Genomic DNA, 16,823 nt, shown 5'->3' with positions numbered 1-16,823 from the left:
CATCAGTTTACAATATATACGGTAGTCAAATTTTCCTTAAGCTGTAGCTTTTCTTATAAGTCGAGCCTCTCTGTTTAGTACAAGCAGCATAGGAAATAAGTATCTGTTCCACTTCAATGTGAAATAATTGAAATAATGTCTCAATCAGCTCCCTCATCAATAGCCCTCTTAGTCTCTGATTTAAAATTTATTACCCTGGTAATTAGACAAATGTGCTAATGAATCAATTAGACAGTCACACATGGGAAGCCGACTGGTTTCACATCGACTGAAAAGCCAAAGAAAAAGAAAGCGAGAGATATAGAGAAGGAATAAAATCAAGATAGGCTTCCAATTTGGTGCGTATCATCCTGATGAGCTCCGGGTATTTATTATCCCATCACACCGCAGCACGCTGACAGCTCCCCATTAGTTATTGCCCCATTGTTGGGAGCCTTACATGGTGCTAATTAGAAATTCACTGTTGACTCCCATCACAAAGACGGGATTGTCTGTTTTCGCTCTTTCATTATTCCTCATAATGAAAAGTTTTCTCTGAGTTTGAGGCTCACAACAACGTTACGAGTCTCTTTGTGACTGAGACCTTAATTCATCGAGTCCCATGTGTTTTCATTAGTACTGTAATCAACTTTCATCAGCGCAACCTTTCAACTGTAGCAAAATAGAAACAGAACAAATAAGAGCTTTTTGGAATATGTTTATACCAAAATGTGGTAAGTGGACTTAAATAATTGAATTTTTATTATTTTTTTTTTTTTTAAATGCAAAGGTGCACAAGAGCCTGATTTGAAAATGTAATCTAGTCTCGAGCTCCATGATGTTTACTGGCAATTACTGTGAATTAACTGCCGCATTCAGGAGCTAGTCCAGGCCCCCTGCTGACAGTCGACTGACAGACGAAATATTCACTTTGTGTCTGCAGACAATCTCCTCAACCTTGTTCCAATGTCGTCTGGGGACAGCAAAGTGTGGGCTGTGCCTGATCTCAGTCGAGACCCGGGCCAGCTTGCTCTGATGATTTGTGAAGTTAATGCCATTTTCTTTGATGTCTCTTTAAACACCCCAGCTTGACATCGCGGAAATAATGGGTAGCAGGAAACTGGGAGGACAGAACTTACTAAAGATGTCCCTTTTGATTGTGGCATTAACAAAAAACTGATGAGCTGAAGGTGAAAGCGGCATAAAAGCATTAAACGTCTTGCATGCAGTTATATATTTGACAGTAACCGATATATATGGTTTTCTCTATTTACTATTTGAGCCTAAGGCTGGAGTAATTTACTCCATAATTTCTCAGATGCCACAAACATTCTCTTGGAGATGAAATCAAGTTATCCATTAATATATACTAAATTGAGCTGGGGCCACGCTTAGTCCCAAATGTTCTTTACACTGGTTTTTCAGCGTGGTGTAATAATCCCTATGTTTTTTTGGGGAAAAAAGAAAAAACAGAAGCATCGTGGCTATCAGATCATTGGATAATTAGAAAACCGTCTTCACAGGGAGAACGGTAATGCAGATAAATTATGGCAAATTGCTGACAAAATAAATAAAAAATAAAATCCAAAAAGAATTTTTGGGAGAGCAAACTCTTTGAGTTAACATGTTTCAATGGCACAATGACGAGTGTAATGTTAAATGCGTCATATTTAGCATATCTGTGGTGTTTCATTATAATAAAAACAAAAATGTTTCAATTACTAATTTAGCAATGGTGTGCAGTTTGATGCATAGCCGTTTAGAAAGCACACAAAATAGTGTTTTATTCTCAGTTCAAATGCAAAGTGAAACTTTTTCAGATGTTTTACTGAAAATGTTTTTCATCCTTGTTGAAAAACATGGGTAGAAAACAGTTTTTTATACTTTGAAACCAAACTAATTTTTTTTCCAGTTTGGTCAAGAAAAGGCACCATAGTGGACAAACTGATGGCTTCTGCTGACCTGCAGAGTCAGAAGGTTAAAAAAAAAAACTGAGCAGTTATAAGGTGAACGCAACGCGCCGACTCGGGACAAAAACAAAGAGGCAATGACTGTTTACCGAAGTCCATTTGTGCGGACGTAGAGCAAACTGCCCCACTCACAGGTCGGTGCAACTTGACAAGGTTTGATTAATCACTGTGTGAAACCTGATCGAGAACAGGAGTGACTAATGACCGGCGTGTGGCTGCTGATTTAATCAATCAACAACAACAAAAAAAAAAAAGGTTTTAACCTTGCCAATACTAGGATGAAACAGCACACACACACACACACACACACACACACACACACACACACACACTTCAATCCTCCAGACAAGACGATGAAATGTTGTGTTTCTCTACAAGCTGCTTGGACAGATTCATGTGACGTTCCTACAAGGTGGACAAAGAGCAGAAACCATCTGTGAAAGCAGGAGAGAGAGAGAGAGAAAAAAAAAAGATTAAATGCAATACAAAAATGTAGGCAAGTAATCCACTTTCCTCACCACTTCAAGCTTTTATTTCATAAGAAATGATTTACCACACAATTTGTTACACTCCTCCATATGTATAAGAGAGAAGACCAGAATTTCTTTTTCCCCTCTCCCACAGCAGTCCATTAGCACTTATACAATAACACCTAGAAAGAGATGGGAGCCATTTTGCTGCATCTAATGAGAAAAAATGTGAGCAGAAAGCAAATCTGCTGGAGTACTTAACGGTCACTATTTGCATTTTTCATATTTGAATAGTTTCAAGTTCGATACCAAGTAACAGCAAAAGCCTGAGCATCCTATTCGCCTCCCCCACGTCTCTGTAGTCACACTGAAAATAAAGTACAAATTAGTGATCACACTAGCCGACAGCAGATAGAGAAATGGATGTTATGGAAACAAAAAATCGCACACATCTTCAAATGCAGCTGATTTCAGTAATAAAGAGAGGAGTTTTAGTTCTAAAACTGGTCTACTCGTCTTTAAAGAAGAGCCCAAGAGCTTTCCACTCGAGGTGGAAGGTCATTGATGAAAGTAAATGTTACATTATGGGATGAGCTATAGTGGGGACACAGCAAACATGTAGACAATAAGGTTCAAGTCAAATTAATTTGCAACTATCCTGTTGTAAGTCATCCTAAATTACAACGGAATAGTTTAGATAAAAAATATTCATGTGAATCCAGCTCTAAATTTGCGGCAAAACTTTAAAAAAAATAAAATAATTCCACAGACGGTCTTCATTACATTCGACCGAGTTAAATCTGTTTTATGGAGCAAAGTGGGCACAATTCCAAGTATCTAAATGTGAAAAGCCAAGTCGAGTCTCGTCATAAATGACTTGCAGCTGTAGCTGCAGTGAAAGGTGGTCTTTGCTAAGCATTTCCTCGAGGGGCCTGAATACAAATACATTCTTCATAATCGTATTTAGAAACATTTCAACTTCACTTTCACACTCCTTACAGATATTTGCTACTTTGAGTTGCATCATCATGAAGCCGTGAAATACGTCGAAGCTTGTTGTTTACAAAACGGCATTTAAGAGCAGATCTCATGGATACTTATGCAACGCACTGCAATACATCCCACTAATTAAGCAGCAAGGTTTATCCATGTGAGAGTAAGACTATAGGTTTAGCATTTTAAAACAACTGGTTGCTATGCTGCTGCAAAACTGAATTTGTCGGGTTCTTTACCGTTTTATATTTAAAGTAAAAACAGTTGTTTGAAGCCAAGAATGCCATTAGGGGGATTCGGTGATCGGCTCTTCCACTGCTTGGCTAGTAGTTTATCTCATTTTAAAGCACAGCTTCATTGTTTATGTAGCAGGTTTAGGAAATTGTTCAGTTCAGACCTTTCTGTGTGCATCCTCCCAGACTCTGGCTGGATCTGAGAAGAATGCTTACAAGATTTTTGTGACCCTAAAAGTCTATAAAATTTATTGTGGTGAGGTCATTCAGGCAGAGGCTGTGTGGGGGGGACACACACAACTTATGTTTACATTAAAATTTCCATAATTAAAGTCTCTAAAACATTCCTGGTCTTCATGCTACAGAACCTGTAAGACACTGATATCTGTTTATAAGACCATAAAACCAAACTACCTCTTAAAGAAGCCACAAAGATTCAGTGCTGCTTACTTTAGTTATTGGCTCTGCAATAAACAGATTCAGGGAAATGTGTGTGGAAGCTGGAAAGTACATGGATTGACGTCTTTGTATTTCCTTAACCACTAAACACTTGAAGTAAATGTTGCACATAAGAACTGCTGACAATATTTCGCAGGAAGTGAATTCTAAGTTATCGTCCGAGTACAGAGGAGCTTCATGGGGAAACTAGTTATGTTGTGTACAGTTACATAGTTAACAGATTCAAAAACACACTGGTGGAGGGTCGGTTTTATATTTTATTCCAAAAACTTTCAAAATAAGCTTCAAGTTCAAGAAAGTAGAATAAGCTTAGACACAATGCAAAGCATCATATACAGACGGATAAAATACATTTTATATATTGCAGACAAGCCATGGTGGGTCTTACATATGTACAGTATGTATGTAAACTTTTATATACACTTTTTTACAATTACAAAAAGCCTTTTTTCTATTTTTCTTTGTATATATTTATATTATATATATATATATTTATGTATAGATTTTTTTTATATATTCCCCACTAGCATTTGTACTACAATAATGTAAAAGAAAATCATTTACATACATGTAAATCCATTTTCTCTTTTTATATTACAAATGTATTTCCATAAAAATATATCTCTGTACAAAAAAGTTATATATATATATATATTTTTTTTATTATTTGTTAACATATTTTTCTTAGAGACACTTTCCCTCCGTTGCTCCGTTGATACACAGTCTGCTTAAGTTCATGTTTGTCGGGTTCTTTACAAGTTTCCCTTTTGGTGTGCAGCAAGACAGAATTCTTTGCCCTTCACTTTTTTGTTGTTGTTTTGTTGAGGCATTCAAGAGCCACGTTGATCCCACTTAGGCGCTGTGAGTTTACAAGTTTAGTTTCAGAAAGAAGCCGGATGAAGAGGGCAACTTGTAAACAAAGCGAAACAAAAATAAAATTGATAAAAAGACAAAAAAAAAAAAAAGACGGGACCTCTTACTTCTTTGAACAACAAACAGGAATGTTAGGTTTGCGGTTACAAAAAATGTATCTTTTTTTTTCATGTTTTGCTTAAGAATTCACTTCCTACATCTTTCTTCTTCAAAGATTGAAACATGATTCCAAACATTAAACACAGCATACCATACAAAGTGGACACACTCTGATAAAAATGAAATACATTCATCAGTGGATGAGTGGGAACTCAAGAGATCACAGAAATAATCAAACTCCACTTTTTTTTTTCAAAATTAAACTCAATGTCAGTCTTATCCACAACCCATTCTTTACTGCTACTTACAAGTACAAGAAATTATGATCTAGTCAAAAAGATATTTCTTTCGGTAATTCATAAAACAATATTAAGCCTGTTCAGATTCATTACACAGATTGTAATGAACTGCATTTACCTCCAATAATTGTGATGTTCTAGACTTGCAGCGAAAACAATCGCTTTCTCTGAAATTTGTCACATAAAAAAAATGTTTCTTATGTGACGATTTAAAAAAAAAATGCACGTTTTGACCTACACAATCATGGGAAAGGCTGCTGACTTGGCAGATGTCCAGCAGAAACTCAGTGACACTCACCACAAGGATTGCAAAGATGCTGTTTTAGAGTGCCGTATCCACGCATTTCATCGGAAAGTTAAGTGGATGGAAAACATCTGTCAGAAAAGGGCGCGCACGCAGCAGGGAAAGCTGCAGTCTTGGAGTGGACTGTGGACTCTTGAAGTCCATTCAAGTTTGTGGGAGATTCACAAGCCTTGGACATTACACCTCCGCAACATTTATTCCAGGAGGCCAGGTTAATTCTTAAATGAATTCACGTTTAAGTAGGTCAACGTTTCGGCAATATTTGAATGTCCTAAAAAAAAAACCCTAAATGTTTGGTTTTAATGTACCGTAAGCCATAATCATCACAATTAAATAAATGCTTGCAATACACGACTGAGTGCAATGAATCCATATATTGAATGTATGAAGTCTAGCTTTTGAACCGAATTAAGAAAATAAGCAAACATTTCAAAGATTTTTCATTTCACCGAAATGAACTTGGGTTTTCACTGAAGGCTAAAGGCAAGCTGCTGAGCTTTTGGATTCATCAATATGGGATGACAGTGAAAGATGGGAGATTATAAATGATAGCTGCTGCAGAAAGTGTCACTCAGCATAACTGATGGATTGCTTGTTTTTATCCCCCCCACTACATGCAGAGTGTGGCCTGTGCTGGAAAGTCGGTGCTCTCGCTACAGAGGGAGAAGTGGGAGGCTTTTGGTCTGGTCCCTGACTGAGAGGAAACTCGGTGAACTCAAAAGACCATAGCTGTGGCGCGTTACATTATGGAGGAGATGGTGAGCAGGAGGGGGGGGAACTCAGAGCTGTGTGGGGCTGATAACAAAAAATGAGCCAGAATGAACAGAGTTAGTGATTTAAAATATGCAAAAAAAAAAAAAAGGAAGAAAAAGAAGAAGCAGCAGCACAAATTCGCCAGCTGCTATCAAGGAGGGCTCAGTTCTAACTGTTGCAGCACCGCTCAATCTGACATCCACTGATCTCCATTTTCATAGGACTGTGACGCAGTGAGCAGGTTTTGGGCTAAGGGAAACACCTCCACAGATTTGAATATTAAGTCAAAATGAAGATTTGTCCATATTTACCCGTATATTGTTTCAAGAAATTTAGTTTTTAATAACTACTTTATTTTTTTTAATCTTTTTAATTGGATGACTGGATATTTTTTTACCCTTTGACTAATAAAACAGCCTTTAAACCATCAACGGAAAACGTGGCTTTAAAAATTGACCAACTATTTAGGCAAGTAGACAGATTTGTGGATAATAATCCTCACACACCAAAGTTACAGAGATAATAAAGTGAAATGAATCTCTACTCTGACATCTTCAGAGTTTTTTTTTTTTTTTTTTACCCCCTCTCGGTAAGATCAAAAACTACAGCTCACAATCTCTTCGGTGCTTGAGGAGTTTTTCTGTATCAGTCGGAGCCACTCAGCCAGGGAGATAATCGGGGAGTGACTGAAGGACTCCAGTCTGCAATATCTGAAGATGATAAGTTGACCCCAAAACTGTAGTGAGGACGGTTAAAATTTATTGACCACAAAGAACTGCACAAGCTGAAGAGTGATCATCTGAGTCACGGCAAGGCACTATAATGAACATAAAGTGCTTATTGCAGACTGGAGCAGATAAAAATCATGGAGAGAGTAAAAATTTGGCCATTTTCATGACCATTTTCCTAATTTTCTTAGAATGAGCCCCTCTTATTACAATCGTTCATATGAGATCCTCTTTGGGTCGTATTTGTTGAATCACATGCCTAAACAGATTCGACTTCATGTAGGGAAATTAGCAGTGATAATACAGTTACCTAAATCAGTTCAACCGTTTTAAAGAAATGTGTAAAAAAGTGGCCATTGTAGAGCAAATTGAGGGGAAAGGCTCCCCCCCAAAGAGCCCCAAACAGATATGTAATAAAGCCATAATTTCAGCCGAGATGTTTGAGAGCGGCTTCGGAGCCAAAGTAAACGTAATGCACCATGCAACTGCGGCACGAAACTATGAGAGCTCAGCACGGGGAGTCTTTGGGATTATACGAGTGTAACCGCTCGTCTCTCCGTGAAATCTCCAGGGTAATTCAATCGCTTCCTTTGCTATCGCTCAAACTCCGGAGGAGGAAAACGGCCAAATATTCCACTGGAACGGTCGAGATAAACGAGAGTCTTAAAAGTAATGAAATTGTCAAAGCAATTACTGAAGCACGGTGAAAATGACTGAGGGAACAATGCAATGATTGGTTTCAAGAGACTTGATTTCTAGGTAAAAAAAAAAAAAAAAAAGCAGTCTGTGTGATTTTTTTTTTGTTTTTTTTTTTAATTTTCCTTATTTGTAACAATGCCCAGGAAAAAAAAAAAGAAAAGAATCGGTGTAGATGTTTCATTCTGCTTTTTAGGTGCTTTGATACCCTATTCTGAAAATAAATATGTGGTCAAGAATTTTACCAGTTTAATGGTTTCTGAGTTGGAACGCAAAATTAGAAGGAAGCAATCTTCCTTGAAGGAAATTCAACCAATATTCACCCCACTGACCATCATCAGGTCTAACAGGTCTATATAAAACTCCTCTGGTCAGACTGGAACACACAAAGCAGATTCCCACAGATATATTTGATGACATTTCTGCTGTGTGTTGCACTAAAAAAAAAAAAAAAAACAAACAAACTATATTTTCTGTAATTTTCTCCCCCAGCAGTGCCAGATAAGGAGTGTTAGCATTAAAGGCATAAACTATTTTTTCCCCTATATCACATTTATCATTTCCAATTTAATGCACGGCAGTAATCAGTATGCCAGCGACTCCCCCGCTGTCACAGCCTCCAGGCACGCAGCCTTCAACGTCTTTATGATGAGCAGAAAACAAAACAATTGAAACACTCTTCTTCTTTCAAAGGATGTTGCCGTCAGAAGTTAACTTGGAGGGAAAAGACCCGAGCGTAAATCCACAGGGAACGCCACGATGACTCATCCGCGCTTCAAACTCTGACGCCTTCATTTGAACATCTTGAACAAATTTCGCATTTTGCTCTTGCTTTTCCAAAGGCCAGGTGTAAGGAGCTACTATTGGTGGAGGATCTGTAAAGTGTTTTTCACAATTAGTTCGCTCGTCTCTAGTGGAAGATTAAATGTTGCAACAAAATTGTGGAAAAGTGAAGGAATTGCGGATAAACAGCTGGAACCCCCATTTTAGCTGATTTAATCAATTTGATACATCTGCTAGATAAAACACCATCTGAGTGCATATAACCCAGCTAAACTTTTATAAGACAGATTAGAGGGTTTTCTCTACTGATAGACTGGGAGACTTTGTTCTATTCGGGAACAAAACTGCAATATTTATTACATTTTCAGCTGGTGTGGTTCGCTTTCACACTGCACTATGTTAAACGATCCAAGCTCTGAAAAACCTGTTCCCTCCCCCGCCTGTGGAGGCGCTGCCCCTTGAACTACAAAAAAAACAAACAAACAAAAAAAAAAAACACTGAAAAACACACCAAGGGCAACTTCCTCCTTCGCAAAATTTAAACAAAAATGGAGTAGCTTCAGATATTAGCGGTTGTAGGATTTCTTGTTGTTCGTGTTTGGTAAATGACGATGAGCCATTTCTACTTCTAGCGCTAGACACGCTTGTTTTGGTTGTATTCACCCAGAATGCACTGCACTATAGTCCACTGTCTGTTTTTTGGAACGGTCTCCGGTCCGCTTGCGTCCACATATGCATTCAAACTGCGATAGAGTTCACTTCAACCAAACAAACCGAGACCCAGGACCTTAGGCAAACCAGAGTTTGCTGTTTTTACATCGCATTAGATCACACCTCTCCAAACAAAATGGAATTTATAGGCAAATGAAATGGAGTTCAATTAAAGAGAACTACACAAGGCTGGTGGCAATACACCCTATGCTTGTTGCCGATTTCTCAGTCAAACAATTTCTGTGTTGCTATGCTAAAGTTAGGTCAGTAGAGGATACCAGCTGTTCAGATGGCTGTGAGTCCACAGGGTAATTTCCAAACAGAACATGTAAGCATACCACCTTCATGCCTTTGGAGAAACGACAGCCTGTTGAATCATCCAAAAGTTTACTGCCCTCATGGTACAGCAGGCTGACCAATCGTAGCTGATGAAATGGATCAATACAGCCGGCAGCGTGTCGCAGTACAACATTAGTTCAGAATAAAGGAAGTTCTTCAACTCTCAAAGCTCTTGTGCAGTGACATTTGTGAAAGTGTAGCTTTTTGATATCTGCTAATAATGTGCTATATGCAATGGCTATAAAAAAATTTTAAGTTGCCAAAATCAGCCAAATAGGGCTCCCTTTTTACTAGCTCTTAGCTACTTACTGTGCTAATAGTTTCCTCACTTCTGTAAAAACTTACTACAGATAAATGAGCTAATAATGCCAACACATTTTCCCCAGAATTTTGCCTAAAAACTGTCCCTTTATTCATAAACACAAGTAGCGCCAAATTTATGACAGAAAATAATCTGATTCTGATCTTGGCTTTAAAGAAAAAAGGTGGAAGTATTTTTTTATACTTCTGAAATCCACTATTCATAGCAGAATGAGCCATGAGTTGATGCTGCAGCTTCGCCCTGAGATGTGGATGAGAGGGAAAATGAAAGATGTAATGTCCCTAAAAGACTTATGTCCATGGAAATGCATCACACATTCTGTCCCCCATTTGAGAGAGGGATCATCTTTGACTTCTCAAGATAACTTCGGCTTGTTTGACACCTAATGAGTCTTCAGACACAACATTGTAATATAAATGTGTTTGAACCAGGAACAAACTAAAAATAGAAAAGTAAATGCTGCTGCTGACTGAACATTAGATTCTCAGTTCTTTTGTTTCACTCTACCTTCACTTGATGGGTTAGATTTATGCACCGTTGCTTTCTGATCGTTAGCCTTCCGGAAACCAAATGAAATGCTATCAAAACAACAAAAAACATCACGTTTTTGGTTAAAACCACAAATGCGTAGACATCTACGCAACATCTATAGCAGTCACACAGGTGCTCTACTCTCTACTGTTTATTCCAAACACCTAGCAACCTTTTAACCTTTTCTTCAGCCGCAGGAAAAGAAAAATAGGAGGAAAAGCACACAAAATAGTGATAAGAGTATGTTTTCGACATGGAATTGAAAACTACATCTTTAAACCTGCAGCCTTCCCATGGAACCTTATGACAGCCTCAAATAGCAGAGATCTGACAGATAACGGCGTTCCCAATTACTCATCTGAGAAAGCTGGCAGCATAAAACACAAGAAAGAAACGCAGAAAAAACAAACAGTGAAAACAAAATACAAAGTGAAAACGGAACGGATGAATTTCAACAGTTCAGAGAGTTTCTCTTAGCATCATACACACCGACCGACCGACACGTGGCTGCCCACCACACAGTGCACAGAGTTTTTTTTTTGTTGTTTTTTTTTTGTAAGCTACAGGTACATTTTATGACTTACACAAACTTCCCTTTGGGTTTAGGCGAAGAGCGGTGAGAAAAGTCATCACAGCTTTGCCTCCAGCAGTACTCCTACCGGCTGCAGGTTCAGATGGAAGCTTTTTCCTTAGAATATGGAACATGATCAAGAAACCATGTAAAGTTACAGAGAGCCGTTTCACGTTGACCTTTTTGATTAAAAAAAAAAAAAAGGAAAAAAAAGTTGTTGCTCTCGTATTAGTCTCTTTTTTTTTTTTTTCTTGTTTCCTGCAGGTGCGAGGCTCCTCGACTGGAGATGTTACTTGAAGGTATTTCAGCAAATAAAATAATCTTTTTCTCGCCATCTGCACAAGGAATTACAGGTGTCCTCTGCCGGCAGCCAGCGGAGGTTGGGGCGCACCTTTCCTTCCTTCGACTGATTGAATGTTGCAGCGAACAAGATGAGCGTGTAAGAAGATGTTTGTGGTGGAAAATACGGATGAGCGATCAGATAAAAATTTTAAGAAAAAAAAAAAAAAAAAAACCACACAAAATAGAAAAAAGAGAGAAAAAGAAACATAACCAGAATGATGGAGGACAATGAACATGGATGCAACAGAAAACAGATAAGATATCAGTATTAATCTGAAAGCACAGACTACATGCACTGAATATAAACAAACCTCATAATTAGAATATTGTTCTGTGTTTAGAAAAGCGGTGAGTCAAAGTGAAGTCTTCCCGATTCTTACCTCTGAAGGATGGTGTTGCTATACAGCGGTGCACACTGTGCTGACTGTGAACTCTGTCTCGTTGGCCATGATGTCAGTGGGTTGGATGTTGCGGTCGTACATGGGGTTCTCGAATGTAGCCCGACCGTTTGTGTTCTCGTGGCCCACGTAACCGTTGAAGGGAACTTTGGGTCTTCTTCTAAAACACGTTAAAAAAAAAAAAAAAAAAAAAAACATCAGGAGAGTTTTATTCCTTATGAAGCATTAAAACCTCTTTGACATTTTGCTGTTGTGACTTTTAAAATGTGTTTGTATCGGCGCATCCAGAGTGGGAGAGTTACAACTTAACTCTCATTACGTCTTCTCTCTTTCTCACAGTAAAGATCATGTTGATTTACTAATGTGCCTTATTCTACTGATTATAATGACATTAAGTTAATGTACACAGAGCCACGAAAACACGCACATGTGCCGCCTCAGCTAGCATAATAGAAAATGGGACGAAAAATAACTATTTTCTTTGAAAATTGTTCACAAATAAAAATATGGAAAGTATGGCATGCATTTTTATTCAGACTCCTTCAATCAATACTTTGTGGAACAACCTTCCACTGTAATTACATCTTCAAATCTTTTGCAATACATGTGGACCATGCTTTTCATATCTGGAGTTATTTTTTTATTTTTTTGCCAATTCATTTTTAGAAAATTGCTAAAATAATAATAATTCGGTTGGACTCGATCGATGGAACCTTAATTTTCAGGTCTTGATACAAAGAACTTAAATCCACAATTGGATTCCATCCACATGTGTGCTTGTTTCCTCAAGACTTCTTTACTTTTCAACGGGAAAAAAACAAAACAAAAAAGGATTTGTTGAACAGTTGTTTAGTTGACAGATACTCCCAGCTGTGCAGTGGATTTCTGCAGCTCCTCCAGATTTACTATGGGCCTCTTGGCAGCTTCTTTGATTAATGCACTAGTTGTCTGGCCAGAAAATTTTCCCCCCCCCCCCCCCACTATTTTATCCCTGATCCGTCTTCATGTGTTCCTTGGTGTTTTTGATGCTGTTTGCTAACTATTGTTCTCTAACTCACCTTTGAGGCCTCAACAGAACAGCTGGATTTTTAATGAGACTATGTTCAACACAGGAGAACTTTATTTTTTTTAATTAGTTGACTTTTGTAGACAATTAGTTCCAATGGATTTTACTCGTAGATCTCAGAGAAAAAGGGGGTAAATGCAAATACAAGCCAAGTGTTTTATTCATCAAACATTTTGAAAACTGCTGTACGTAGCTTTTTCTTTCCACTTAATCAAGATCCACTTTACAGTTTCAATTTATGGCTGATAATTTGTGGTTTCAGAATGTTCCTTGTTTAACATATGTTAACATGTGTAGTGTGAAGAGCTTTGGGGTTCCCTGGACTTGATAATAGTACAAGTACAAGCCATACACCATTTGGTGGTTTAGATGTAAAGCAGGATGAACCCTCAAAATGTATCCTATATGAAATTGAAATTAGAGATAAAATTAGGGGAAAAAAAAAAGAAAAAAGCATCTCAGTCTTACCTGTGTTTATAGAGATAAAGAGCGAAGCCTGCAATGATCATTGCTATAAAAGGCACTAGAATGGCAGCTGCCACTGAACTGCTGTTGGAGGCAAAGTTGTAGCCAGGGTTGGCTCTACTGGGATCTAAACTCTCTGCAGAAAAAAAAAAACAAGAATACATTTTTACCAAATCAATCCTTTAATAGAACTTATTAAGCAATTTTTCTCATCTTCTACCAAAATTGACTGGTGATATAATAAGCACTTACACATGAAAATAAATTAAAATAACTTTTAGCGGCTGAAGAGTGTTACCAGGAGAACTGCATTTACACGCAATAAACTATGGCAGTAAACCTGATTTATGTACTTTTCTTCATGTTCACTTCTATGTGTTAATTTCATTTCGCCCCTTCCCCGGGGGAAAGTCAAATTCCATTATCCCAACAATGACTTTTAATTACTGGCATCAAAGGCCGGCAGCTATTAACTCATTTCAGATGTGTCATCTAATTTCTAAAGTTGTGTGTCTGCAAAAGCAACAGTGGACGAGTGACAAGCCCACCTGTTCGCCACAGAGTGCCAAAAAGCTCCAATAAAGGGCGGGTGACAAACAAGAAGGAATTGAATTAGGGGGGTTTTGGTGGCGTTTGCCAATCAACCCCCGCTGCATGAGCGCGGGGAAACACACACACAAACAGATGCATAAACACACTCGAGCAGGGAAACTGCTTTCGCCGTCGCGCCGCCACCGAGTTAAAAGAAAGCACAAAGTGTCGTCAAATTAAGCGGGATTACTTCCAAGATGTCTAACCCACCTTCCAGACACACATCTGGTGTTTTTCGTGTACACACCATGCTCATACAGATGAATACCCTGGCATCAGCCCCGGCTGCCTGCAATAATACGGGGCTGTTTGCTTAATACGTGTGCTGCAACAGGGGTCGGGAGGACGCACCTGCTGCTCAGGCAACTTCCTTATTACAGGAGATTCTCACAGCCACTTTCCACAGAGCACACAAACACTTCATCTGTGTTGGCACCGCACACAATCGTGCCACGCACCAACGTACCACTCGTCTCTGCCTATACACATACAAACACGCAACGGGGGTGGACTAGGAATGTATTCTCAAGATCCTTCCATATTGGTATACACAAAAGTCAAATGAATGGATGTCTTTTTAATGTAGAAAGTGTGATGTAATGCAGTTTTGAACAAAACTTTGGGCTTTTTGGAGCAAATGTCATGACTAAGAGCCTTCTTTGCCTTAAAGTTCACTAAGTTTTCCCTCATCAGCAAGAAATGTTTTGAAGCATTTAAATCCCAGCTGGTCTGCAGTTCCCTCCAATAACCAACATACACCCCTATCAACATGCCTCTGGGGTAAATCTGACTGAAAACTTGAACACTCTTCTTGGTATAATTGGTAAAGCCCATTCAAACTGATTTGTGTTTTTGACCAGACTTGATTTGTTTAAGAATAATACATCCATATTCAATAGACTTGAAGAAAGTGCTGTTCCAGAAGCATAATACCTGCCTGCCTTGTTTTGCAGGAACACCAAATGTAAACATAAGACCCAGAAATGGAAAGACCATTGGTTAGGATGTTAGAAAACGCCCAGGAATCACCACAATGCTAAATCCTATCATGAACTGGGATTTGTTAGAAACTACATATCCACAGTGAAGCATGTTTTACATCACCCTGGACTGAAAAGGTGTCAATTTACAAAGTAGCACTTAAATTTGAGCAAATCTTAAATATTAACTTAAATCCCCAACTCTCCACACGGACCATGCAACAGCTTTCTAGAGAAACGTTTAAACAAGACAAAGAACTGTAATTGTGATAAGAAAAATATTTGGAGTGGTCAAGTTGTGGCTTCAAACCTAAAATCTCTGTAAAACATGGTGGTGGTAGACTCATGCTACCACCACCATGGTAGCATGAGTGCTAGTGCATATGGGTTGCTGGATGGATCCCTGAAGAAAGAGGATTGCCTCAAATTCAACTAAACTCATCGATTTCTCAATTTAAACTTGCATAGCTAAGGGTTACAACTACACATCCCTACTGGATTTGGAGTGGATACATTTGGCTAACATTAACTAGCAATGCCCTCAATCTCACACATACTGAATATTATTAAATATGCTTAAAAGCAATTCTGCAAAAAAGAGAACTTTGCAAGACTAATGTGTGGATATAAAAATAGACATTAGTACTCATGTAGAAATATATTAAGCCATATATGTTTTGACAATATGTGGAAATTCCCCATCTAAAAGGAAAAGGCTTCAAATAAAAGGCCTGAAATTCAAAACATTTCTGATGGCGAGTGTACGGTATGTAAACCTTACACAAACATTGTATGAGCGGATTTTATTTGCTGCTGATAAAGCAACAGATACAGAAGTGGTCTTCTCCTCAGAACCCGCCTTTCACAGGCTTCTGTAGCCAAGAGGAAAGTTCACTCACCCAATCTTTGGAGACCAAATTGGCCAAAGCCTTTTCCTCTGACAAATCCCTGGTACACAAAAGCATTGGACGAGGAGATGTAGGACACCTAGTGAGAGAGGAATGGAGAAGAGACATTTTATGTGTCACGTCGTAGCTGTACAAAGGGGAGCACCATCAAAGTGTCTGCACTTGGTGCATGCAGAAAATGAAACATTGTGTCAAAAAGAGCTGAGAGGGACTGCTATGGCTGGCACTTCATGTGCCGTTTTCCTGCTCAAGATCACAAACAAACGCACTCCTTTGCATGGCACACAAACAAGAGATCCGCACAAGAGAAAAAAATTAACCATTAACCATTAAAGAAACCATTAAAACACTTCTGTGCGCATCTCGTAAAGTAGCACATAAAGGCACTCGGATTCACATGTACTGTGACCTGTTTTTTTTTTTTGTTTTGTTTTTTTTAATTAAATCAGAAGGGTGCGTGTGTGTGTGTGTGTGTGTGTGTGTAGGTGCCTGGGGTTGGGGGGTAGTACGGCAGAGAGAAGTGAGGGGGTCTGTCAAGTCCTGATTACCGAGCAATGATTTAACTGACATTTTAATTAAAGAGAAAACTCTCAGTGGGCCCTCCATCTCCCTAGAGTGACAAGGTTAGTGTGGATGTATGCTTTGCGCGCGGCTCACTATGAAGATGTGTGTTTAAGTGTAAGATGTAACATCTTTACAGAGACAAAGGAAGATGTTGTAATGAAGCCGACTTCAGGCTTGCACTTACATGTCCGTCCAGGGCCCAGTTGTCTATTTTAAACTTGTTCACAAAGATCTCCACAGGACCTCTGATCTGGTGAACTTGTAGAAGCAGCTGAGCTTCCTCCCTCTTATACGTTCCTGCAGGAAAAAAAAAAAAAAAAAAAAAAAAAAACCACAATGGGAAAAAAAATTTTTTTAAAAAAAAGGATTTCCTTTAAAAAAAAAAATAAAAAAAAA

At 38.5% G+C, this 16,823-nt stretch overlaps 1 protein-coding gene across 1 annotated transcript in view; it reads right to left on the bottom strand.

Moving 5' to 3' along the window:
- Positions 1–5,590: 5,590 nt before the first annotated feature.
- Positions 5,591–16,823, bottom strand: part of LOC106950454 (CUB and sushi domain-containing protein 1-like) — a gene marked incomplete at its 5' end in the record, with an annotated part of 102,709 nt that continues 91,476 nt past the window's right edge. The window contains 5 exons of the mRNA XM_015037328.1: positions 5,591–11,523; positions 11,836–12,013; positions 13,388–13,520; positions 15,855–15,942; positions 16,612–16,724. Of these exons, the coding sequence (XP_014892814.1) occupies positions 11,854–12,013; positions 13,388–13,520; positions 15,855–15,942; positions 16,612–16,724 (494 nt within the window). The remainder of the gene's footprint in view (positions 11,524–11,835; positions 12,014–13,387; positions 13,521–15,854; positions 15,943–16,611; positions 16,725–16,823) is intronic.

The sequence above is a fragment of the Poecilia latipinna genome, unplaced genomic scaffold, assembly GCF_001443285.1.
Source record: "Poecilia latipinna isolate Pla-1442-1.1 unplaced genomic scaffold, P_latipinna-1.0 Scaffold401, whole genome shotgun sequence".
Lineage (NCBI taxonomy): Eukaryota > Metazoa > Chordata > Actinopteri > Cyprinodontiformes > Poeciliidae > Poecilia > Poecilia latipinna.
The sequence above is the reverse complement of the archived record's forward strand: the minus strand, read 5'-3'. Positions and strand labels throughout refer to the sequence as shown.